Source organism: Panthera onca, chromosome C2 (assembly GCF_046562875.1).
Source record: "Panthera onca isolate mPanOnc1 chromosome C2, mPanOnc1 haplotype 2, whole genome shotgun sequence".
Lineage (NCBI taxonomy): Eukaryota > Metazoa > Chordata > Mammalia > Carnivora > Felidae > Panthera > Panthera onca.
This window is the reverse complement of record NC_138347.1, coordinates 72,419,724-72,446,505: the sequence shown is the minus strand read 5'-3', so window position 1 is coordinate 72,446,505 and position 26,782 is coordinate 72,419,724. Positions and strand designations below refer to the sequence as shown.

The window sequence follows — 26,782 nt, the reverse complement described above, 5'->3', positions numbered from 1 at the left end:
CGGCGGCCGCCGCGGGAATGCTTCTGGGTGGAACGCGCCCCCGCTGGCGGCTGCCGGGACCCAGCAGCGTCCCGGGTGAAACCGACCCGGCCTCTCTGGCGCCGCTTCTGCGGCAAGGCCTGCAGAAAGACGCCGCGGCGCCTCTTTCCTCCCGGACCTTCTTCCCCTGCAAGCAGGTCATCTTAGCCTTAGCAGATCTCCACCCACATAGAACTCAGAAATTGTCATTTTGAAGGACAAAAGAAGTCTGTCCTAGAGATGTTTTGTTTAAACTGTCCCTCGTGTGCTGAAAAAGCGGCTCACCAGGCGTGGCGGGCCAAGTAAGGGGCTGCTAGGGGAATGAGCTGGAATGCGGGGAGGGTTGAGCTCCATCATTGACCGGTGTGCCAAGGCCCAAGGGACACCGGACTCTCCGTAATCACCCTCCCCCCGCCCCCTTGGCCACAGCTCACCACGGGACCTCAAGGGACGCACTTGGGCAGCCCCGCCTGCCGGCGCCCTCGTCTCCAACCCTCTCCGCCCCGCCTGGCGCACTGCGTGGTTTGCTTAGTTTCCCGGACCTGGCAGAGCGGTGGCTGCGTTGAGGACGCACGGCACCCGTCCCGCGCCCTGTGGTCGGGGAGGCTCCAGGCCCACCCCCAGTGCAGGCCTCCGAGTGGGCGGACGCCGCCAGCGCCGCAGGTGCAGCCCAGACACAGCGCGCCGGTGAGTCGGCCGAGCAGCTCCAGAAGTGTTAATGGGGGTCAGGGAGGGAGGAAGGCAAGGCAGGGAGGAAGGACAGTTGCTTCCATTCTTACTTTTGCTAGCTGCCGAGAGACTAGCAGATGCTAGAGACTGGTGAGTCAGGCAGGGATTCCCACCTTATCGCGGGCGGTTTTCCCCAAACCCGGGTCTGCCGGCTCTGAGCACTGACGTGTCCCAACCTAGGGGAGACAGGAGGCTTTCAGTGACGCCTTCTCGGGAAGGGGAGGGGAGGAGAGACTGTGAGGATACTTTAGAGCACTAGCTTTGGACCTAGACAGAGGCGTAGGCTTGAATCCTTTCCTGGAACTGGCTGATGTTCCTGGGTGGTTCTGAAACTTTACTGAGCCTCACTTTCCTCATCTATAAAATGGGACTGTAATGCTACCTCCCAGGGTCCCTGGGAAGACGACGCTGAGTGCTGAGCACAAAAGACGCTGAGTGCTGAGCACTAACTCTGTGAAGCACAGATAGATGTGTGTTAATTCAGTGGAGAAGAATCTCCACAAGGTCGGGTCATGCCTGCCCTTTCACAGAGTGAGAGGATGGGCTCCTTGCCCAAGTGTCTCACAAGGGAGCACGGACAAGGGCAATAGCCTGTCATCCACGATGCTACAGGCAAGGCTGTGGGCAAGGGCGAGCACCTGCTGCTCTGGTTGGTGGCTGTCTGGACCTTTGGGGTGTAAGGGGTAAACATACAATATGGCAAAGACACTTGCCCCTTTCCTTGAGGACATCCCTCACTGTTACTTCTAAATGTCATTCTTCACCTCAGGCTCTTTTGCCTCATAAAATTGGGAACCACTGTCAGAATTATTAACACCTAGAAAGTCCCCACTACAGAGGAGAGTTCCCATTTTGCAGATGGGAAGCATGAGGTCATGGATGGTTGATGACATATGCCAGTTAGTGGACATACCTTACTCTCTTCTACTCACCCTTATGTGTGTTCAATGCTGTGTGTTGCATTCTCTGTTGTTGTTGTTGTTACTGTTTATTTATTTTTGAGAGGCAGAGACAGAGCACCAGCAGGGGAGGGGCAGAGAGAGGGAGACACAGGATCTGAAACAGGCTCCAGGCTCTGAGCTGTCAGCACAGAGCCCGACGCAGGGCTCGGACTCACAAACCGCGAGATCATGACCTGAGCCGAAGTCAGACGCTTAACTGACTGAGCCACCCAGGTGCCCCGTCATTCTCTGTTAATCAAAGGATAAACACAGGCACATGTGGCCAACCAAGGGAAGGAAGAAGCCAGAGTCAGACTTTCCAATGCTTCCAGGGTGGGGTGCCCTGAAGGACTTACTGTGACCATCAGTGTTGATATGAGGATGAAATAAACACCTCACAGGCAAATGGATTCAGGAGAGCCACTGTCACCCTCTGCCCCTGGATGGACCTCAGAGTTTGGAACAAGATCTTGGCCTTAAGGGACATGGTCTTTGTGCATCATATTTGAAGATGCCTTTGGCTATTGCCCAGGTGGCTCCTTCTCGAACACTCCTGGCCCTGTAGTCTTTAAAACCTCTTCCAAATGCCAGGTCTCCAGAAAGGGCCAAACCTTGGGATCACCCCCCTCTCCCTTAAAGCTGCGATCCAGGAGCTTTATCAGGAAGAAGTTTAAGTTTGAAGGTAGGGACGTCCCTTGCAACAAGCCACCACACAGTGGCTGTTCTTCTGAACCATGCTTGTTCACATCGGTGCCCCCAGAGCCGACACTGTGCTGTGCACACAGTGTACACGGTGTGGTGCCTGAGAGAGGTGGGGCACCAAGCGCCAGCCTGCCCTCTGACTCAGCGAGAAAGACGAGACAGGCTAGTGTCTCCACACCCCCTCCGCTGGCTGTCTGGCTGGCAGAGCGGGAGCCGGCTCCCTTTCGCCCCACTGCTGTGATCTCTTCCCTGGCTTCCCCCGCGCCCAGCGCAGTGGTTTCTGCTTCCCTGCACCCCTGCCACTGAGATGGTCTCTCCCTGCTGCCTGCCTTCACACATCCCCCGCACACACTTAGGATGCCCCTGTCTGTGGTTATTAGTGGCCACTCCCCCACCCCACAGTCAAAACTCCGTGGCCCCAGGCACTGTCCGTTTATTCTAGAACCTGCCTCTCCACTGCCCTTCTGGAGACAGTCACCCACCCACACCCACCCACACCCCTCTCCCCACCCAGCAAGACAGGTAGGATTTGAACCTCCACAGGGACAGCCCAGTGTGCACATGTGCACACACGAGCCGCCTCCTATCCTGATTGTGTTCAGGTGACTAGTGGCCACACCTGTGGTGTTGGCTCTGTCCCTAGAACACCTGGCCACAGGGACCAGTCTTCCAGCCTAGCCTCTGCCTGGGGAGTGGCACTTGGGTCTTTCTTGACAACTTCCCGCACTTGTTAAGTTCAATGCCCTGTTATGTTGTCACCTCCTCTAGGGATCTCTAACTCTGTCCTTGACCCTGTCACCACAGTAGGCCCATCAGGTGGATTCGAGGGGCTGAGATGGATAGAATGGATCCCAGACCTGGGGGATCTCAGCCAGGCAAGGCAGAGAAGCAATCAGACAGTGCCAGGGGTCAGTGCTATGAAGCACAGGGTTCTGGGGAAATAAGATTGGGGAGGGCTTCCCGGCACTTGAAGCAAAATGAAAAATGAAAGAAACCGCTGCCATATTTGTTTATTCATGTTGTCTTCCCAACAGCTCTGAAGGAAGTACTATTGTTAACTTCATTTTACAGATTGATTGCTCTTTTGCCGTGAGCAAGTGACAGCAAGGATTTGAAACTGACCAAAGAGGGTCTTAACCTTCATATTATAAGCCAAGACGCTGGAGTGAGAAACAATGCAGGACAAAAGAGAGGACTACAGAAAAACGTAATGTTTCTGGAGTACCGAGTTCTGTGCAGAGGTGAGAGTGGAGACAGTGGGGACTGGAGAGCCTTGTAAGCTATAGTCAGGAATGTGGACTTGGTCCTGAGGGAGGTGAGGGGCTGACCCACCCAGAGAGTCATTACCCAGGAGATAAATGCATGTAGCTCACTGGCTGCACTTAGGAGGGAGGGTGCAGTTAGAGGAGGGAAAGCAGAGAGGTGGGTGCAGTCTACTCTAGATCTTGCTTCTTGATATTTTCCTTGTTATACATGCACAGAAAATGATTCCTTTTGTATGACACACCACGGTAAAATGGGAAGGGGCTGTTTGCAGCTAGAGGCAACCAACACAGGGGTTCCAGCCACTGGAAGTTCCTGTTCAGCCACCCCGGGGGGCTGAGGAGTCTCAGGCAGTATGTACCCCAGTCACAGCAGACCAGACCTGGGGAGAGGATGAGGAAATGATTAGGGGGCACCTGGCTGGCTCGGTTGGTAGAGCATGACACTTCTGATTGTGGGTTGTGAGTTCAGTGAGTTTGAGCCCCATGTTGGGTATAAAGGTGACTTAGAAAATAAAATCTTTGAAGAAAGAAAAAAATTCTTAGAAAGCAAAGTTAGTATCGCTTAGTGAAGGGGTGAAGAAGGAAGATGACCCCTGGATTTCTGGACTGAATAGTTGGACAAATGGTCATTCCCTCACTGCTGCAGGGGATATGGGGGCAGGACTGGTTAATGGGAAAGCGATGAGACGTTTGGCTGCCCTGGGTTTGAGGTGGATGCAGAATGTCAACAGGCAGTGACTCAGGGCTCTGGAGTCTAACAGGCTGGGTCCAACTCCTACCTTCATCAACCTACTAGTGGTGTTACCTTGGGCAAAAAACCGGATCTCTTTAAACCTGTTAATTCATCTATAAGATAGGTATAATAATAGGGTTTTAGAGTTGTTATTAAATGAGAATAAAATGAGATAATGTACAGTGCCTGGAACATAATAAGTATCTAAAAATGACAACACTATTTTTTTTATTTAAGTTTATTTATTTTGAGAGAGAGAGAGAGAGAGAGACACGGAGCACATAGTGAGGGAGGGGCAGAGAGGGAGGGAGACAGGGAGAATCCCAAGTAGGCTCCACACTGCCAGCCCAGAGTCTGATGCAGGGCTCGAACCCATGAACCACAGGATCATGACCTGAGCCGAAGTCGAGAGCTGAACACTTAATGGACTGAGCCACCCAGACATCCTGGCAACACTATTACTGTTGTTATTATTATCAATAAATCTGAAGTTCAGAGAAGAAGCAATTTCAGAAGTCATCAAATGGGAATTGAAACCATGAGGATAAATGAGATAACCCAGAAAGAGTGTAGATGCTGAGAACAGTGAAGTTGAAGACCAGGAGCACTGACATTTCAGTGGTGGACAGAGGAAGAGGAGACTAAAAACAAATGGTCCAGAAGACAGAAGAAAGCCACCAGAGCCTGGTGCCTTGGAATCCACATGTAGCAGCCACATACAGTTGATCCTCTGTCTTACTTACTGTTTGCCAACAGAACCTGATGTTGTTGGGGGTAAGCACCATCTGGATTCTGTGTGCCTTGCAGGAGGCAGCCCAGAGCCCCAGCTCCAAACCAGGAAGTCAGTCCTCACTCGTAATCCCACTGTGCTTGCCAGTGATTGGTTTATGAAGGTGTATTTGATCCCTTTCTGGCCAATGAGACTTGGTGGAAAGTCTGTTGAGGGACTTCTGGAAAATATTTCTTTGATTTAAATATTTTAAATATTTAAATATTTTCTTTGATTTAAAAAGAAAAGATGCCCACAAAGACCAAAACCACGATGAGATACCACTTCATACTCACCAGGGCAACTAGAATCAAAAAGCCAGATAACACCAAGTGTTGGTCAGGATGTGGAGAATTCAGAACCCTGGTGGGAATTCAGAACGCTGGTGGGAATTCAGAACCCTGGCGGGAACGTAAAAAGGAATAGCCACTTGTAAAATAATCTTGCAGCTCCCCAATTAAACATAGAGTTCCCATATTACCCAGCCGTTCTACTCCTGGGTATATACCCAGGAAAATGAAAAAAAAATGATGTCCCACTGAAATTCATACACTAATATTTATAGCAGTGTTATTCATAATAGCCAAAATGTAGACACAACACAAATGTTCATCAATAGTGGAATGGATACCCAAAATGTGATACATCCATACAATGGAATAATATTTGGCTATAATAAAGAATAAGTACTGATCCAGGCTTTAACATGAATGAACTTTGAAAACATTATTTTAAGTGAGAGAAGGCAGCCACAAAAGGCCACATACTGTATGCTTCTATTCATAATGGAAGTCCAGAATAGGGAAATCTATAGAGAAAAGGTGGTTTAGTTGCTTAGGGCTGAGGAGGTGGCAGGGAGATGGGAGATGATGAGTAAAGTGTATGCGCTTTCTTCTTGAGGTGACCAAATGTTCTAAAATTGACAGGGGCACCTGTGTGGCTCAGTCAGTTGAGTGCCTGACTCTTGATCTCCTCTCAGGTCATGATCTCGCAGTTCGTGGGATCGAGCCCCATGTCAGGCTCTGTGCTGATAGCGAGGAGCCTACTTGGGATTCATATTCTCTCTCTCTCTCTCTCTCTCTCTCTCTCTCTCTCTTCCCCCCTCCCCCTCCTGCTCACACACACACACACTCTCTCTCAAAATAAATAAATAAACATTTAGAAAAAAATAAATAAAATCGATAAGGGTGATGGTCACACATATGTGTGAATATACTAAAAGCTATTGAATTGAACATTTTGAATGAGTTGTATGTTAATTATAACTCAAATTGTTGAAAAAGAAGCAACAAAAACAGTGGTACACAAAGAATACAGAATCTTCTCAATGTTGTCATGTCTGCATGGAATGGCTTGCTCTAACCATCTGTCTAACAGCATGAGGATGATGTGCACAGGAAGAAAGAGACAGAAATCATGAGAATCCCTGGGAAGTGGCAAGGGAGCCCAGCGGCACCATGCTCTGGGGGTCTTGAGACCCACAGAGAGGGAGTGGGACCACTGGAACTATTGAATTCAAGAACACGGTGTTGTGTTTGTGATGCCAGTGTTTGGCCATAGCCTGCCAGCACCCACGAAGCTGGCAAATTAACATGGAACACTACCTCAGAGAACTTAGCCATTGCCTTGACATTACTTGCCAGAGGACGGCCTTACTTACAGCAGGAGGATGGCCTTCGCTTGGCGTCCACTTCCCAGATACCTCCCATCTAATGACTTCTTTGCTCCTTATTCCTACTTGCATCTTGGATCTTCTTTTTTTTTTTTTTAAGTTTATTTATTTTATTTTGAAAGAAAGAGCAAGCACGAGTGAGGGAGGAACAGAGAGAGAGAGAGAGAGGAAGAGAGAGAGAGAGAGAGAGAGAGAGAATCCCAAGCAGGCTCTGCGCAGTGTCGATCCCGACACGGGGCTCGAACACATGAACTGACAGATCATGACCTGAGCTAACGTCAGACGCTAACCAAGCAAGCCACCCAGGTGCCCCGCCCACCCATCTCGGATATTCTATCTAGAATCATTTTTCCTTCTGCCTGGTATATATATGTAAACTTTGGAATTTCCTGAGGGTCTGCTTGTAAAGATCTTTCAGTTTTGATCTGCCAGAAAATATCTTTGTTTTGCCCATGTTCTTGAAAAAAAATTTTGGACATAGAAGATAGACTGGTAGTTATTTTCTTCTGTTTCCATTTATGTATGTATGTATGCTCTTGTGGGAGGGACGGTGGCGTGTGTCTGGGCCCTTTGACTGTTCCCTTTTCCTGCAGGGTGGACCTGATTGTGGTCTGGGGCCTAGGGACCAGAACGTCCAGAAGAAGGGTGACAAGGGGCCCTTCGACATGGAGGCAGTGGATGAAAGCAGAATGAGATGTGTGGTCAAGATGGAAAAGCAGGTGAGCGTGGGAGGGTTTTGCTGGTGTGGCAGAGCTGGTGGACTGAGAGGCTCTGGAAGGCTGTGGGGACATGCATAAGGGGAGGGTGCACTTCTCTGAGCCATGGGCCAGAACACCTGCTGCCAAGGAGGCCTAAGCGGGGCCCAGGCTTCCCCCGCTGTTGGTGCACAGTTATTTTCTTTCAGCATATGAATATTCCCATCCTTGCCTAGAGCCACCTCTGATACCAAACGACCAGCATTCAGTATGGGAAATAGAAGCCAGCAGAAAAGGAATTTATACAGGTACTATAAGTCATTAGGTGCCCTGGAAGAATGGGCTATAGTTTGGGCCTCCAGGAAAGACTCTGTAAACACCCAGAAGTAACTCACTAGAGGTGCTGCCATTTGTGTGACAGTCCAGCAAGTGTTAAGGCTACCTTGGGACTCAGTCAAATTTAGTAACACAGCACTGTTGCTGAAAGTCAGGATGCCACCATAACCGCAGCTGTGTCTCCGTACCCACGAAGCTGGGGCTGGACACTGGGAAGCTGCTGCAGGAAAACTCCATGTCTCCATAATCTTGTTTGCCCAGAGAAGACAATGAAAATTGCAGATATATGGTCTGTCTCACATCTGCTCTCTGAATTCTTTTTTTTTTTTTTTTTTTAACTTTTCATTGCTTATTTATTCTTGAGAGAGAAAGAGAGAGTGAGCCAGGGAGGGGCAGAGAGAGGGAGACACAGAATCTGAAGCAGGCTTCAGGCTCTGAGCTGTCAGCACAGAGCCCGACATGGGGCTTGTCGTGGGGCTCGAACTCACAAGCTGTGGGATCATGACTTGAGGCAAAGTCAGATGCTTAACTGACTGAGCCACCCAGGTGCCCCTGCTCTCTAAATTCTTAAAACCTCATTCGCATAACCCAACTTGAAGGGAATCTACAAAATGAAGCCTTTTGCTTCCCAGCCTTTTATGGTGTAGGAAGGCACTCTAGAAGGAGATGGGAATTGTGAGGGATCCCTGTTGTCACATGACATGCAAGGTAGGGGCCTGAAGTGACCATTGGGTTTGACAATTAGAAAAGCAATGAGGCCCAGGAGAGGGCTGTGTCAGCACCGTGGTGGTGGGCAAAGCTAGACCATCCAGGGTACAGCGGCCAACAAGACGTGAGAAGCACGTTCAGTGAATGTGGATGGTTTAGGGAGTCCCGTACAGGGACATGGAGAGAGAGATGGTGGATGGAGGGCACATCAGCTCAGGGAAAGTTTTGGGAGGTTGTTTTTCTAGGAATGGCAGATAATCAAACACGCTTATGAGGAAGAGAAGGTGCCAGCTGAAGGGAACAGAGGGAGCAAGTAGATACAGAACGGATGGAGAGCTTGTGGCTGGTGGGTGAGGATGCTTATAACGTACAGCAAGACGCTCATGATATTTTGCTAAGTGACAAAAGCATATCCTCAAACAAACATTGTGTGATTCCTTTCCTGTTCCAAAGCATATTAGATACACCAAAATCCTCACTGAATTGTCAGACAGCCCTCATAGAGATAAACGCAATTAATTCCACTGTTCCAAGCCGCACCCCTGAGATGGAGCAGCCCAGCCAATGTCATAGGCTTGGGCAGAGCGTGTAGTAACTAGAGGGGCAGGATAAGAGAGGGATCAGGTGGGATGGTTAAAGCACATTTATACTCTTCAGGGCCACAGGCTGGCTTGTTCCATAGGCCTCATAGTCAAGTCATTATCCCAATGGTCCCACGATCGCCCTCCCTCCTGAACACGGAGGAACAGCCTGCCAGCAGTTCTAGAACCAGCTTCAGAGGCCTGGGCATAGCATCAGCCCATCCCGTCCACCCGCAACAATTGTGGAGACACCCAGATTCCCCTTAGTAGTTTTGGGCCATATCCTAAAAGAGCCCGGATATGTTTGCAACACAGTCCTGTCACACTTCCCGTTTCCTCTCAGATAATGACCACAAGATCCACTGACCAAGGCTGACCCCTAAGTACATGACTTCCTTGGAAATATCTTGACACAGCTTAAGCTAACTTAGCTTTTCACAACCCTCATCTTACCTCTCAACATGGTTATTTCTTGTGCTCACCTCTCTGTCTATACATAAATATAAAATAATAATTTATATGTAATCTATCTTGTATTATTATTGTATGTGCATTACAATCTGAAATTGTACATTTTTAATCATCATTGGCCCCAGGTTTGGTTTTTTTTTTCTTTTGGGGGAGGTGGTGCTGAATCATGAGAATTCAGGCTGACAACCTATATGAGGATAGGCTTGTGGTTACACATTCTCGGAGGAGATCCCGTACCTGAATTCAATTGGGATTAGACTCCAAGAAAGGCAGTTTTTCTTGCAGTCCTCTGTATTATCTACACAAAATCGATTTTTTTTCTCAAATTTTAGAGACAGAGCATGAGCGGGGGGAGAGGGGCAAAGGGAGTGAGAGAGAGAATTTTAAGCACGTTCCATGCTTAGTGCAGAGCCCAATGTGGGGCTCGATCTCAAGACCCTGGGATCATGACCTGAACCAAAATCAAGAGTTGGTCACTTAACCTACTGAACCACCCAGGTGCCCCTACAAATTCAATTATAATAAATGTAACGATACATGAGCTGAACAAAAGGTAAGGAATACTAAGGCACAAGAGCAGGGGCCTAGAGAGGTATTCAGGGCCTTGAAGCCAGATATGGACTAAGGACATATACAAAACTGAGTGCTTATGAACATGGGTTTTTGTGCTCTCTCAGGACTGGCAGGACAGAAGATAAAACCTGATGCCCACTCAAGAGAGAAGCTTAACAGGAGACTCGCTCAAAGCTGGGACTCTGGAGGACTACATTCTCCATGTAAAGGTGACCCAGAAATAAACTATTCCTTCTGCAGAGGACTGGGATCCTGATGCTAATTGAATTGGAGTGTGGGTGGGCAAATCTCCCCTGAGAATATGTAACCACAAGCCTGCCTTCATATAGATTTTCAGCCTGGATTCACATGATTAGGTACCACCTCCCCTAAAAGGGAAACAAAACAAAACAAAACAAAACAAAACACCCTAGAGTCAATAATATGATCAGAATTGGTCCCAGACTTTTGATGCCCCCAGGTACCTGACAGAAGCAAGTGTAAATCCTTTTCAGTGGAATTCAGAAATTTGCCTTCATCCCTGGCCTCAAATAATTCCCACAGGTTATGTCCAAGGAAAATAAGCAGCCCCAAATAAAATAATTTGCCAAATATAGAGGTAAACAAGGCACTATGAGTAAGAACCAGCGGAAATGAGACAGCAGATTCAGACCTAAAAAAACTTTATATATTTTTTAAATGTTGATTTATTTTTGACAGAGAGAGAGAGAGAGAGAGAGCATGCAAGCAGGGGAGGGATGGAGAAAAAGGGATACAGAGGATCTGAAGCAGGGTCCACACTGCTTCAGAGCCTGACACAGGCTGGAACTCAGGAACCCTGAGATCACAACTTGAGCTGAAGTCAGTCACTTAACTGACTGAGCCACCCAGGCGTGCCCTCCTCCCACCAAAAAAACAAACAAACAAACAAACAAACAAAAAAACAACCTTTAGATGCTGGAATTGTCAGATCTAGCATACTCAAATAAGCATGTTTAATGTAATAGAATAAATAAGAGAGGCTTGAAAATATGACAAAAGAGCAAGCAAATGTGGAAAAAAAAAACTCAGAGGAAAGAAAAATAAAAAATTGAAATGTAAAACTCAGTAGATAAGTTTAAAGCTGGTTAAATATAGCTGAAAGGATGATTAGGGATGTGGAGGATAGAACAGAAGAAATTATTTGAAATATAGCCCAGAGAAACAAAGATAGGGAAAATATAAAATAGAAGTTAAAATGACATAGAAGATAGACCAACAAGGTCTATCATACATTTAATCATAATTCCAGAGGGAGAATAAATAAAAAAGAGAGAAGAGGAAATGTTTGAAAAAAAAAATAATGGAAGAGTATTTTTCCCCCAAGTTTGTTTGTATGTATGTATCTATGTATTTTTGAGAGAGAGAGAGGGCATGAGGGAGTGAGAGGCAGAGAGAGAGAGGGAGAGAGAGAATCCTACACAGGCTCTCACTGTCAGCACAGAGACTGAAGCGGGGCTCGAGGTCACTTGATGCGGGGCTCGAACTCACAAACCGTGAGATTATGACCTTAGCCGAAGTCGGACGCTTAACCAACTGAGCCACCCAAGCGCCCCAGGGAAGATTACTTTCTATAGATGGGAAAGGACCCAATCCATACAGTCAGGAAGCCAATGAAGTTTCCAAATATGCTAAAGAGAAATGTACACCCAGAATCATCGCAGTGAAACCACAGAACATAGCATGTTAAATATTATAATTTTGGCCACCACTGGCAGTCCTGGGGTGCCCCTGTCCCTGGATGAACTGCTTCTGAAAGGCAATGCCGAGAAGACACGAGGAGCTGGAGGAGGAAGGCAAAGAGGAGCTGGATGAGACCCTGTCAGAGAGACTGTGGGGTCTGACAGAGATGGTCCCAGAGAGGGTCCGGTCCATGGCTGGCGCCACTTTTCATCACTCCCTCTTTGGGGCTCAAAAAATGTGCAGGTTTTCCAGGCCAGCCTTCATGATCCTGGTGCTTCCTGTTGTCTTCGAGATTGAGAAGTTGCGAATGGAGCAGCAGCGACACCCACAGCGACGGCAGATACTTGTAGGGCCTAACGCAGGTTCTCAGGGGGCTTGCCAGGGCTCTACCTTCATTTCCTGGAAAGCTCTATATTGTTCCTGCTATGTGGCTTCTCTTGCTGGACAAGTTTGAAAATTCAGTAGTGTTTGAACTGCTGATTATTTGGATTATTAGTTAAAAAAAAATTTTAATGTTTATTTTTGAGAGAGAGACAGAGTGTGAGCAGGGGAGGGGCAGAGAGAGAGGGAGACACAGAATCCGAAGCAGGCTCCAAGCTCTGAGCTGTCAGCACAGAGCCCAACATAGGACTCGAACTTACAAACCATGAGATCATGACCTGAGCCGAAGTCAGACGCTTAACCGACTGAGCCACCCAGGCACCCCAGGATTATTATTATTTTTTTACTTTGGCACATTGGTCCATCTAAACCTGGTGGGGAGAATTCTCCCGAGTGTCTCACCTAGACTCCTCCTAACTTGCAACCGTGCCCTCCCTGCTGCACCATTTCTGCTGTCCTCACTCTGGCCATCCCACCCCTTTCACTAAATAACTTGTGACCTGAAGATCTCCTTACTATCCCATTGTGGCATAGGAACTGAGGCCACTGGGAAGGATGTACCCCTGACCATTTTTTGGTTTTAAGCATGGAGATGTTGGGAAGGGACACATACACAGTATGAAATACATAAGGCATCACAGCTGGGGTGTATTGTGAATTTCCATGCCCAAAGGGAGGGAGGGCCAGCAGCAGCTTTAACCACAGGATGGGGACTGTGGAGGACAGTACAGGAGCTCATTTCCTCTGCCCCTTTTGGCTGTTAGAGACCTATGTGTGTGTGTCTAAAAAACAAAAAAAGTAGGTGCTCACCTTTTGTATTTAATACTGAAAGTGATTCAAACAGAAAAAAATAAAAATAAGAAATAAATATTAAAATGATATACAGTACTAGGAATACTAAATAAAAGAAAGCTCATATAGCTATATTAACTATATTAATATCAAAATATTTTAGGAAAAAAACACTAGAGATAAAAAAAGATAACTGTATAATGGCAAAATGTTCACTGTTCTAACAATTCTAAACTTTTTTTTAAAGATTTTATTTTTGGGGTGCCTGGTGATCAGTGGGTTAAGTGTCCGCCTCTTGATTTTGGCTTAGGTCATGATCTCGCAGTCATGAGATTGAGCCCTGCATCGGGCTCTGCACTGTGCCACAGAACCTGCTTGGGATTCTCTCTCCCTCTCTCTCTGCCCCTCCCCGATCATGTCCGAATGCTTTCTTTCTCTCTCAAAATACATAAATAAACATTTAATTAAAAAAAAAAGATTTGGGGTTGCCTGGGTGGCTCAGTCGATTAAACATTCAACTCTTGATATCGGCTCAGGTCACGATCTCATGGTTCGTGGGTTCTGCACTGATAGTGTGGAACATGTTTGGCACTCTCTTTCTCTCTTTCTCTCTGCTTGGGATTCTCTTTCTCCTCTCTGCTCCTCCCCTGCTCGCTCATTTGCATGCTCTCTGTTTATTATTTTATTTTTAAAATTTTTTGTTATTTTATTTTATTTATTATTTTTAAAAATAAAAGTTTTAAAAAATATTTATTTTTAAGTAATCTTTATACCCAATGTGGGGCTTGAACTTATAGCCCCAAGATCAAGAATTGCATGCTTTGGGGCGCCTGGGTGGCGCAGTCGGTTAAGCGTCCGACTTCAGCCAGGTCACGATCTCGCGGTCCGTGAGTTCGAGCCCCGCGTCAGGCTCTGGGCTGATGGCTCGGAGCCTGGAGCCTGTTTCCGATTCTGTGTCTCCCTCTCTCTCTGCCCCTCCCCCGTTCATGCTCTGTCTCTCTCTGTCCCAAAAAAAATAAATAAAAAACGTTGAAAAAAAAAATTAAAAAAAAAAAAAAAAAAAAAAAAAAGAATTGCATGCTTTACCAACTGAGCCAGCCAGGCACCCCAACAATTCTAAACTTATAATTTATAAAAACAATGACACAGCTTCAAAACTGAGCTAAAATGACAAAATTACAAGGAAGACTAGACAAGTTCGCTACTCATGAGCTATTTTTTGACACACGTTTCTGTGATTTGTAGAATAAGTAATGGAAAATCATTAAAGATATAAAAGGTTTGAGGAACACAGTTAACAAACTTGATCTAATGAACATGTGTAGAACTATGTATCCAATAACTGTAGGATATATGGTGCTCTCAAGCATCCACGGAATGTCTACCAAAATGGACCATTAAAAAGTAAATGTTGGAGGGGCACCTGAGTGGCTCAGTGGGTTAAGCATCCGACTTCAGCTCAGGTCATGGTCCTGCGGTTTGTGAGTTTGAGCCCCATGTCTGGATCTCTGCTGTCAGCACGGAGCCTGCTTCAGATCTCTGTCTCCCTCTCTCTGTGCCTCTCCCCTGCTGTCTCTCCCTGTCTCTAAAAATAAATCAACATAAAAAAAGGATAAAAAAACATTAAAAAAAAAAAAGAATGGGGCGCCTGGGTGGCTTGGTCGGTTAGGTGTCCGACTTCGGCTCAGGTCATGATCTTACGGTCCGTGAGTTCAAGCCCCGCGTCGGGCTCTGTGCTGACAGCTCAGAGCCTGGAGCCTGTTTCGGATTCTGTGTCTCCCTCTCTCTCTGCCCCTCCCCTGTTCATGCTCTGTCTCTCTCTGTCTCAAAAATAAATAAACGTTAAAAAAAATTAAAAAAAAAAAAAAAGAATTCCTACACATACTAAGAAAAAATGGTCAGAAGGATTTCCACAGAAGAACAAAAATGTTCCACAAACATTTGAAAGGTGTTCGACCGCACTGGTATTCAGGGAAATGCATGTAAATACCCAAAAGATTCACAAAATCAAAATGTTAGAGAATCCCAAGCGTAAAGGAGCATGTGAAGCAGTGGGCACTATAATATTTGCTGGCTGGCAGGACCTTTGGAAAAAGAGTTGGGCATTCTTTAATGAAGTTGAAAGCCTGCACACCCAAGACTCAGGGGTTCCATTTCTATATATGTACGTCAGAGAACTCCTGTATAAGAATGTTTGTAGCAGCAGCATTCGTAGGAATAGAAAAATGTGTCAACACTCAGAGATGCTCTAGCAGATAAACAACAGTAAGAAGAATAAGTAAATTTTAGTCTATATCTCTATATCTCCAGTGGAATACCACAGGGGAGCTACAGCTACAGGGAACACCATTAACAGAATGTTGAGTACAGGAAGTGAGTCACTGTTAAGTTGCATAAAGAATTCTCCCATTGGTCTAAAATGCAAACACAGTTATAAACACTGAATTATTTAGCGTGTGATAGTCCGTTTTTGTGCGTGTCAGCTTGACTAAGCGATAGCCCCCAGTTAGTCAAACATGAATCTAAATGTTGTCGTGAAGGTATTTTGTAGATGCAATAAAAGTCCACAAACATTTGACTTTAAATAAGGGACGTTATTCTAGATAATCTGTCTAGACCTGAGAGAATCAGTTGAAAGGCCTTTGGAACGAACCAAGGTGTTCCTGAACAAGAAGCTTCCCTCCTCTACGAACTACAGCTTTATCTCCTCCCTAGAGTTTCCTGGTCTTCCTAACAGTCTACCCTATCGACTTCAGATTTGCCTAGCCAGCCCCCCCAAGTGCATAAACCAATTCCTTGCAGTAAATCTTAATGTATATCTCCTACCAGTTCTCTTTCTCTGGTTGAACCCTAAGATTTTGTTACTGTAAGGGTTCTAGAGGAACAGAATCTTAAAGATGAATTTTTTGAATAGAGGTTCTGGGTTTTCTAGAATTGGTTCTCTAGCCTGATTGTATTTGATTTTTTTAAATGTTTATTTATCTTTGAGAGAGAGAGAGAGAGAGAGAGAGAGAGAGTGAGTGAGCAGGGGAGGGGCAGAGAGAGAGGGAGACACAGAATCTGAAGCAGGTTCCAGGCTCTGGGCTGTCAGCACAGAGCCCGACACGGGGCTCAAATGCACGAACTGTGAGATCGTGACCTGAGCTGAAGTTGGACGCTTAACCAACTGAGCCACCCAGGTGCCCCTAGCCTGATTAGATTTAAATGACTCTATTTCAAGTGGTAAGGAGGGCACTGGTAGTCCATGGAGTGATGTGGCATTAGAGATACCCCAGGGAAGGTTTTGGGTGACGTGTATATGATGCCTTTGCTGGGCTTCAAATTCCCAGCTCAAGGTCCTCATAAAATGACTTTTGCATGCCCTGAAAGAGACCCTTCTCCCCTATTACCTGCAGGGCTGAAACTGCTGAAAACCAAACCCGCAACATCATCCTGTGAGCTGTTAAATTACAGTGCACTTTGAATTCCAGCCTGGAAAGAAAGTTAAAGTGAGGGCTTGTAACCAGGGCACAGAGGTGCAAGAGCTCCTAGCTCCGAGGATCCGAAACAGACCAGATTCAGTCACTCACCACTGACAAAATCCAAAGGCAGAGAGACAAGTGTGGTTGAAACAGAAAAGGAACTTATTTCAGGGAGGCCAGCACTGGGGAGACAGTGGACTAACATTGTGGGTACATGCGGGTGGGCAGTAAAGGTCAGGTAGATCATTGTCTTGGGGTCAGTCACATGGGGTCTTGCTGGCTCAGGGCAGTCCTTATTGCTTTCATGAAGGGGTAGCTTTGGTTCCCATCATGGGATGCTTTGCCCGCAAGGTCTCTTGCCTGAGTTAAGGGATAAGCTGGAAAGAAGAATTTGATCAGTTAGAAAGTATAGACTAAGGTCAAAATGGAGGTACTTGAAGTTCTCTTTCAGGCATTGATTGGGAAGGAATGGGATCCTTGCCTGCATTCCAGCATTAAGTTTGGCCTCACCTTATCTCTAAAAGTCAGGATAGTCACTGGTTCTGATATGCCCCGATTCTAGAGACCCCCGAAAACAAACCACCAGAGTCCAGAGTCAAAGCCAAGCGGCAAGGGTAATTTATTGCAGGTTTGAACCCGGACCTCAGCGCACTCGTTACCGGTGACGCTAAGAGGTCCCAAGCGAGGATCTTACAGCTTCTTTTATAGACAGGCACAAACAAGTTAGGGATTTTTCCCGGTTACAGAGCTGTTATTGGTTGACATTTAAATTTGAACACTCAGCAGAACTTGATTGGTTCCCGCCTTTAGGTCAGACCACAACCGGTCACGCCCTGGCTGGTCCTGGGAATGGTGGGGGGGTGGGGGGGGGGGTGGTCTTTTCTTTGCAGTTGTGAATTTTACTCAAATGTTTCGGTAATGACAGGTTGGTATTGGGTCCTAAGGACCATCAGTTGGATCGTGTTAACTCGGTCTTTGATTCTCTTAGTCTCTCAGTTCTGGAAAAAGAGTCTGTACAATGCAGTTCGAAAGTTCGAGGAGAGGATGCAAAAAGTTATCTTTCAAACTCCTTGAAGTGTTAGTGAGTGTCAAGAGGCTCCTTGTCAGGATCTGCTAGATTCCTGTTCTGTTGCTTCCCTGTCTCATCCCTGCTATGACATATTCCACCTGAGAACAATAGCTGTTTAAGGTCAGGCTTTAAAATATATGGGCGCCTGGGTGGCTCAGTCATTAAGCGTCTGACTTTGGCTCAGGTCATGATCTCATTGTTTGTGAGTTCAAGCCCTGCATTGGGCTACCTGCTGTCAGTACAGAACCTGCTTTGGATACTCTGTATCCCCCTTCTCTCGACCCCTCTCCCCATTTCACTCTGTCTCCAAATAATAAATAAATACATAAATGAATAAATAAATAAATACCTTAATAAAATATCAAAGTCAGGAAACAGTCATCATCTGTATTCTTGGAGGAGAGTCAAACTTGTTTTTCTGTTCACCAGAGATGATATGCGGGTGCTGATATATAGGTTCATCATGTAAAGGGCTCAGATTCCTACTGATTTTTTTTTTAATTTTTTTTTTTAACGTTTATTTATTTTTGAGACAGAGAGAGACAGAGCATGAACGGGGGCGGGTCAGAGAGAGGGAGACACAGCATCCGAAACAGGCTCCAGGCTCTGAGCTGTCAGCACAGAGCCCGACGCAGGGCTCGAACTCACGGACCGCGAGATCATGACCTGAGCCGAAGTCGGCCGCTTTACCGACTGAGCCACCCAGACGCCCCCCTACTGATTTTTGAGTCCAGGGAGTGAGAATCCTGAGCAAGAGAAAGTGTCTTTGTGTGCCCAGGCTGCTATAACAAAATACAAAGACTGGGTGGCTTATAAACCACAGAATTTATTTCTCGCAGTTCTAGAGCCTGGGAAGTCCAAAATCAAGGCGCGGGCATGGTGAGGGGCCCTCTCCCTGGCATATAGTCCACACTTTCCCAAGGTGCCCTCACACGTTGGAGAGGATGAGGGAGTTCTGTGAGATCTCTTTTATAAGAACACTAATCGTATTCAGGAGGGCTCCCTCCCGAAGGCCCCACCTTTCTGACATTATTACATCGGGCATTAGGATTTCAACATATGAATGGGGCAGGGCACAAACATTCAGGCCATAGCAGTAAGTTCTTATCACCTTCCGAAAGGTCAATTTCAGGGTGTGTGAAGGTTGGAGGGAGTGACTGGAGACAATGGGGTCAAATAGATTTTATGTTTGCAGGGAAATGGATGGAATGCATTGAGGTTCCGACAGTTTTCACATGGGCAAGAGACAGGCTGCCGTGCCCGTGGACAGGAGCTGGTGAACAGGATGGGGCTGTGAGAACCATATTTGGAGGGTCTGCAGATCCTATTTGCAGATAGACTCTTAACAAATATGGTTAGCAGTGACCAGGTCATTCAATAGAGGTCTCACTTTCCCTATATGTAAAATGGAGATAATAAGACCCACTGCCCCGAAATGTAGAAAGGACAAAATGAGATACGGGTGTTAAGTTCCTACTACTTAACGGGCACTTAGTAAATAGCAGCTATTATTAACATTTTTATTGTATGCAAACCCATTTTGAGTTTGTCCAGGCAATTGGACGTATCATAATTTACCTTATAACTAACAAACGCTATCGTCAGCAGATGCAGATCTGTGGAACCAGAATTGCGTCTGGAGCAACTGAGAAGCCATTCTAGGCTCTTGGCCCAGTGTCTTGGCAGCAAGTTTGACCTGAAGATGGCACTCAGGGCCCTGTGGGGCAGCCTCAGCCTGCTCCGTCTGCTGTGGTGTCTCCTTCCGCAGACGGGCTATGTGCACCCAGATGAGTTCTTCCAGTCACCTGAGGTCATGGCGGGTAAGCTCCCTGTGTGCGGTTAGGATAAGTTGCCACAGAGTCTGGACTATTGCTGATTGGATATTCAGTGGGGAGGGAGAAACATGTCTGTGTGGACGAGTAGTAATTCCATGAGCCTCTCTGGAGTGAGAACTTGGGAGTGGGGATTTCGCATCTCCTCCCTGACTGGTGACATTGATTTTCTGGATGATACTAAGAAAATGCCAGCCTCTGATGTTTTCCTGCTTGGACCAATAGCACAGGTTATTCTGAATGAAAGCAGTTTTGTACTATTCAGTGGAGAGATTTTAGAGTTGGGCTTCCCAGATGCTTAGGGAAACTTACACAGGATGTGGTCTGAGATCATGAAACTTTTCTTCTCTGGGTTCATATAAGGGCTGAGGGAATCCAGGCCTGGAATGCTCACTTGTTAGAATGTATCTGCTGGGTGGTGTAGGACACATCATGAGGATGGTTGCCAGAGACCTTGAGGCTTTTCAGATGCTGTGGGCACATGGCTTCTTTCTCATGGTTCAAGATGGCTGCTTGAGCTCCAGCCATCAAGTCTAAAATCAAGTCTTTCCAGCTATTGGAAAGGAGATGGGCATGCCTGCTCTCTTTAATGGACATATTTTGAATGTCACATACTTTTTGCTCATTTCCATGCCATTGGTCAGGATGTATTACACGACCACACCCAGTTGCAAAGGATGCTGAAAAATAGTCTTTTTTTTTAAGATTTTATTTTATTTTATTTTTTTAATTAAAAAAATTTTTTTTAATTTTTTTTTAATGTTTATTTATTTTTGAGACAGAGAGAGACAGAGCATGAACGGGGGAGGGTCAGAGAGAGAGGGAGACACAGAATCTGAAGCAGGCTCCAGGCTCTGAGCTGTCAGCACAGAGCCCGATGCGGGGCTCGAACCCACGAACTGTGAGATCATGACCTGAGCCAAAGTCGGACGCCCAACCGACTGAGCCACCCAAGCGTCCCTTAAAATTTTTTTTAATGTATTAATTTTGAGAAAGAGAGGCAGAGCTTGAGGGGATCAGGTGCAGAGAGAGAGGGAGACATGGAATCCCGAGCAAGCTCCAGGCTCTGAGCTGCCAGCACAGAGCCCAACACAGGGCTCCAACTCATGGACTATGAGATCATGATCTGAGGTGAAGTTGGATGCTTAACTGACTGAGCCACCCAGGTGCCCCTAAAGATTTTATTTTATGTTTTAAAGTTTGTTTGTTTATTTATTTTGAGAGAGAGAGCAGGGGAGTGGCAGAGAGAGAGAGAGAGTCCCAAGCAGGCTCTGAATATCAGCATGGAGCCTGATGTGGGGCTTGAACCCACGAACTGTGAGACCATAACCTGAGCCGAAACCAAGAGTTGGATGCCCAACTAACTGAGCCACCCAGGCCCCCCATAAAGATTTTATTTTTAAGTAATCTCTGCACCCATTGTGGGACTCAAACTTACAACCACAAGATCAAGAGTCACATGCTCCACTGACTAAGCCAGCCGAGTGCCCCTGAAAAATACTCTTTATATCTGACCAACTATATGTGGTCAGATATGTGCCCAACTAAAGAGATGAAGGAAGGAGGGAGGGAAGGAAGAAAGAAGGGAGGGAGGGAAGGAAGGAGAGAAGAAAGGAAAGAGGGAGGGAATGGATGGATATTGGGGAGGCATGCATCTATCTCTGTCATAGGGCTCAACAGGTGGATTCATTTCTTAAGGTGAAAGGTCCAGTCTTTTCCACACTTTTTAAAAACGTGGCCACTAAAAAAAAGCAGCCAGGTTGATCTGATCCTAGATTTTCTGTTTCCCTTTCACCTTCTGACGTAGAAAGAGAAAACAGCCAAGAGGCCATAGGAATAAGTAAAATAAGTAGGAGAAGCAAAGAGCCCTAAACAGCCAGCAGTGTTAATCAGGCATGAGATATTGTGGGGCTTGGAGCTGAGATGCAGAAATTAAGAGTTGGTTTCCCTCACCCACCCCTCAGAACTCTGGGACACTGGGGCACAGGGGCACAGACCAGCCCCGGGGAGCAAGCAGGTTAATTACATAAGTACTGCTTGAATACATTTTTCTTCTAAAAATCTTAAGTATCATAGGCAACACTGAAGTCACTTCTGACCATAACCACAACCGCTCGTTTCCTTCCCCTGTCTCACATGCCTGTCCTAGATGACAACCATCATCACAGAGACGGGTTTTTGACTCTGATGTTGGAGGCTTTAGCACTCTGTGACTGGAGCCTCCCCCTGCTCTCCCCACACCCTGCCCAGGGCACAGTGTCCCCTCGCTTCCCAGGCATGGTTCCTCCTGCCCCCTTCACAGGGGGATCTCGGAAGGGCTGAGCTCCCTATGTTCATTTCTGTTGCTGCTTAATAAATCATGGTTCTATAAATCAGAAGTCAGGTAGGGGCTCTCCGCTCAGCATGTCACAAGTCTGAAATCAAGGTCTGGGCCAGGCTGAGATCTTGTCTGGAAGCTCTGGGGGGAAATCTGCTTCGAGGCTCATTCTTGTCAGTTGGACAAATTTGCCGCTATGGAACTGGAGGCCACCCACATTCCCTGCCAGGGGCCCTCCACCTTTGAGCCAGCAGTGGTGCACCAAATCCCCATGGTTTGATTCTCTGATGTCCTCTTCCACCACCAGCTGAGAAAACTCTTTGCTTTCAAAAGGCTCGTGTGGTTACGTCGGGCCCACACGGGGTTACCCCCTGTCTAATGGTCAGCCATCCTCTGTGACATAACCTAACCACAGGAGTGACAGCCACCATCTTCAGAGTCCCAGGGATCGTGCAGGCCATGTTCACTAGCGGCTGGGAAAATCTCGGGGCCATCCTAGAATTTTGTCTCCCACGTGCCCTGAGCTTGGACCTGGCTCATCTCCACTTCTCTGTCCGCAGAGGACATCCTGGGTATAGAAGCTGCACGGCCATGGGAGTTTCACCCCACCAGCTCCTGCCGCACAGTGGTCTTCCCACTGCTGACCTCCGGCTCTGCCTTCTGGCTGCTCAGGCTCTGGGAACAGTGGGGGCCATGGCCGGGCCCAGTGAGCGGCTACGTGCTGCTGGTAGGACCCCGGCTCCTCCTCACTGCCCTCTCCTTTGCCCTGGACATGGCCGTGTACCACCTGGCCCCGCTGTGGGGGGCGGAGCGCTGGAACGCCCTGGTCCTGCTGTCTGGTTCCTACGTCACTCTGGTCTTCTACACAAGGACCTTCTCCAACACCATCGAGGGACTGCTCTTTGCCGGGCTGCTGGTGCTGGTGTCCCCCCGGTTAGCTTGGAGCCCCACACCCAAGAAGCCTGCTCCAGGCCCCTGGTGGCACAGCTGGCTTCTCGGGGGCGTCGTGGCTGCCGGCTTCTTCAACCGGCCCACGTTTCTGGCCTTTGCTCTGGTCCCGCTCTTCCTCTGGAGCATTTGTGGAGCCACAAACCCTGGCTTCAAGTCACTGACGAAGGAAGCCCTGGAGTTGCTCCCAGGGGCAACCCTCGTGGCAGCGGTGTTTGTGGCTGTGGACAGCTGGTATTTCTCCAGTCCATCTAGATCCACTACCCTTGTTCTGACACCCGCCAACTTCTTGTACTACAACCTGGATCCTCAAAACCTGGCGAGGCATGGCACACACATGCGGCTGACTCACCTGGCCGTCAACGGTTTCCTGCTCTTTGGGATGCTGCATGCCCGGGCCCTGCAGGCTGCGTGGCAACAGCTGCAAGCCTGCCTCCAGGCCTTTGCACGAACAGGCTTCCCGCGGGCTCTGGGCGGCTGGAGCCTGCTGTCCAGCCCCAGGCCTTGCCTCCTGCTCCTCTACTTCATGCCTCTGGCCCTGCTGTCTGCCTTTAGCCACCAGGAGGCTAGGTTCCTGATCCCACTCCTGGTCCCCCTAGTCCTGCTTTGCAGTCCACAGGCCCAATCTGTGCCCTGCAAGGGCACCCTGGTCCTCTTCAACAGCCTGGGCGCCCTCTTCTTCGGCTGCCTGCACCAGGGAGGCCTGGTGCCTGGCCTGGAGCACCTGGAGCAGGTGGTTCATGCACCCGTGCTCCCAAGCATGCCTACCCACTACACACTCCTCTTCACCCACACCTACATGCCCCCCCGGCACCTCCTGCACCTCCCGGGCCTGGGCTCAGCTGTGGAGGTGGTGGACATGGGTGGGACGGAGGACTGGGTCCTGTGCCGAGCCCTGAACAACTTCACCAGACAACCAGCCTGCCAGGTGGCTGGTGGGCCGTGGGTCTGCCGCCTTTTTGTGGTGACTCCTGGCACCACCAGGCCTGCCATGGAGAAGTGCCATTTCCCTCTCAAGAGTGAGGCACTCCTGTTTCCCCACTTGACCCTGGAAGACCCGCCAGCCCTGTCCTCTCTGTTGAGTGGGGCTTGGAGGGACCATCTCAGCCTTCACATCTTGGAACTGGGGGAAAAGCCTGACAACGTGACAGAAAAGTCACTGCCTAAGATGCAGCCATAGGTGAAGGCACCATTCCACCTTCTATGTGGGTAGCTGGGCTGGGACAGAGCCCTGATTCTCTTCCTTTCCTTTCCCTTCCAGAATTCCCACCACTGCTTCTCCTGTGCATAGGCTTTGGCTGCTCTACCTTCGGGGTAAGCTGGCACCTTTTTCCCCTTAAAGACCAAAGATCTGACCAGTCACAATCCTGATGCGAAAGTCCCCAAAGAACCAACCACTGGTGTAACCAATGGCGCCTAATGTCTGTTCCTGCTCTGTTTCTTCTAGCCGCTGTGGTGTTGTGACATGTAATAGCACCTGGTTATGAAAAGAGAGATCTGCTAATGACATTCCTGAATGACCTCTCTCAAACCTTCCAGGATGCCTTACTTCCTGCTGTCCTGATAACCCTCTGGCTTCCTAGATGCCTGGGAAGGAGGCAGTGTGGTGATGTAGAAAGACCAGGTAGTTCAGACTCTGGAGACCAGAGTTCTAGTCCCTGGTTTGCCTGCCACTCACTGGCTGTGTGATCTTAAGAAAGCCCCTCCCCCTCACCTAGCCTCAGTTCCCAATCTGTACAATGGATGAGGGGATCTCTGAGGTTTCTGCCAGCTGACACTATGGCATGCCTTGGTCTGCAGCACATGTCCCCTGGCTAAATATGCATATCTCTCCCAAAGCTCATTAAGCATAGACTGGCGGTATATTTAAGGGCACTCTGATGCCTGCTGTCTCAGCGTTTTGTTATTACCGAGACAAGTAGTTCTGGAACTTTTCTCCCCACCTTCTTCTACTCCTGTCCATGAGAGAGGTGGTAGGACAGCTTACCCTTTAAAGACCATTGTCCTTCCTCAGCCCACCTGAGTGGGAATGGAGAACACACAACGCTGTTAATAGCTGGTTGCACTTGAGAGCAATCTGATGCTACCAGAGACTTCTTAAAAGTGGTCTGGTCACTCTCTAAGCTCATAGCCCCCGTCTGAAACCTCTTCACAGGATGAAGAGCAAACCCCATGCCAAACCAACACCTGCTCTGGTAGAAGCCATCATAGCCCCACGCACGATGCTCTCCACATCTAAAGGCACCTGTACCCATCCACTGGGAACGCGAGGAGCTCTGGCACTAAACCTGTCCTCATTCTCTCTGCTCAAGGCTCTACCAGCTCATAAGAGGCACCCAGGCCACAGAAATCAGTGAGCTGGAAATCAGTACAGAGCAGGAGACCAAACCTGGGCATTTTTCTAGTCCTGTCTTCTGCTGGCTAAGGCTTGGGTCATCCCTTTTTTTTTTTTTTTTTTTTTTGAGAGCGGGGGGTGGGGTGGGGTGGGGTGGGGAGGTGGAGAGGATCCCAGGAGGGGCAGAGAGAGAGAGAGAGGAAAAGAGAGAGAAGTGGGGCTCACCCAAAGTGGAGCTCATGAACAAGGTCATGACCTGACCTGAAGTAAGATGCTTAATGATTGAGCCACTGAGGTGCCCAAAGCTTGGGTCATCTTGAACCTACAGCCCTTTCAGTCATGCTGCCCTGGGACTCCTGCTCATTTTAGTGCCACACCCTCCTCATGACTCCAACCCTGAGGAAGAGGAAAGTCAGTGGATGCTAGTAAATGTTTACCAACCCATTCTCTGGGGGCAAAAAAGCCCCAGTTTGTAGTATTTGCCAATTTTTGTGGTATAAATACTCCCGCCTTGGCTGATTTCAAACTACCAAAATGATGTTACTGAACTCCAAGTTGGGAGGAAATGCCAAAGATGTGCTCTCAGGATCCAGTGGAAGTTGGCTCTAGCAAACTACTGGACATTTCCCTCCTTTAAATTCTATAGTATCCCTTCATTTAAATTCTATAGTATCCACCATTGTGGTTTATGTTTCTATGAACCTCTGATGTGTCTTCCTATCCTTAGTGCCTAACATCATCTCTGGCACTTATCTGCTTACTTTGCAGCCCAAGTGCCACCTTGGAGACACTCCAGACTCTAGGGTCCCAAACTCCTTTGGACTTCTTGGGATTTTTGCGTCTTCCCTGAGTTGGGTCCACAGTCTCAGAATTCCCTGGAGGAACTGTTGGCATAGCAGTCCATGTAGATGGTTAACGGTCTGACTTCTAATATAGTTGTCCATAAAGTGCTGGTATCTAGAGGCACATGGGTGGCTCAGTAGGTTAAGCGTCTGACTCTCGGTTTCGGCTCAGGTCATGATCTCACAGTTTCATGATTTTGAGCCCCACACAGCGCTCTGGGATGACAGTGCAAAGCCTGCTTGGGATTCTTTCTCTCTCTCTCCCTCTCTGCCCCTCTCCCGCTCATGCTGTCTCTGTCTCTCTCAAAACAAATAAACTTAAATAAAAAAATCCACTTAAAAAAAAAGGTACTCATATCTAGGTCTATGTGGCATCAAGGGTTGAATCAGAATTGCCCTGCAGGATAGCAGGAGGAGTTGCTTCCTGCTTCACTTTCTGGCAGAACTTAGAGCTTGAAAGGCATGCTGGAAGATTATTGCCACTGGGAATGGTGGGAAGAATTTGGTCTGTTTCTTTAGTCATAGGGTAACTGGTGGGATGGCAAGCCAGTGACTACAATCCCTGGAGGCTTCTCCAATGAAGTGCGGAGGCATCTAAATCACCTGTCACTATACTCTGGTTTCTCTTCAGATCGCATAAATCTTTCGCCTTTTAAATCACCTGTCACTAGAATAGAAAGGACTCTTGTTTTCTCTCTCTCTGCTTGGACTCCCTCTACAAAAATGGAGGGAACTTACTTCTTATACACTTCTTCCATGAGAAATAAACAACTGTCCCCCTCTCTTGCTTTTTTTCCCTTTCTTACCAAAATGGCCAGTTTGTCTAGTAGCTTCATGGCTTCCTACAATGCTTCCTTTTGCTGTCTGCCAGTCTGGAAAAAGACCTACCACTGAGTGTGCTGACCTGTGTT

The 26,782-nt window shown here is 47.7% G+C and overlaps 1 protein-coding gene across 1 annotated transcript; it reads left to right on the top strand.

Moving 5' to 3' along the window:
• Nucleotides 1-462: 462 nt before the first annotated feature.
• Nucleotides 463-26,285, top strand: PIGZ (phosphatidylinositol glycan anchor biosynthesis class Z (Gwada blood group)). Its single transcript, XM_060639616.2, has 6 exons — nt 463-705; nt 3,462-3,631; nt 7,423-7,548; nt 10,298-10,402; nt 19,206-19,417; nt 22,307-26,285. Exons 5-6 carry the CDS (start codon nt 19,300-19,302, stop codon nt 23,872-23,874), a joined length of 1,686 nt encoding a protein of 561 aa, XP_060495599.1. The 5' UTR covers nt 463-705; nt 3,462-3,631; nt 7,423-7,548; nt 10,298-10,402; nt 19,206-19,299; the 3' UTR covers nt 23,875-26,285.
• The last annotated feature ends 497 nt before the right edge of the window (nt 26,286-26,782 follow it).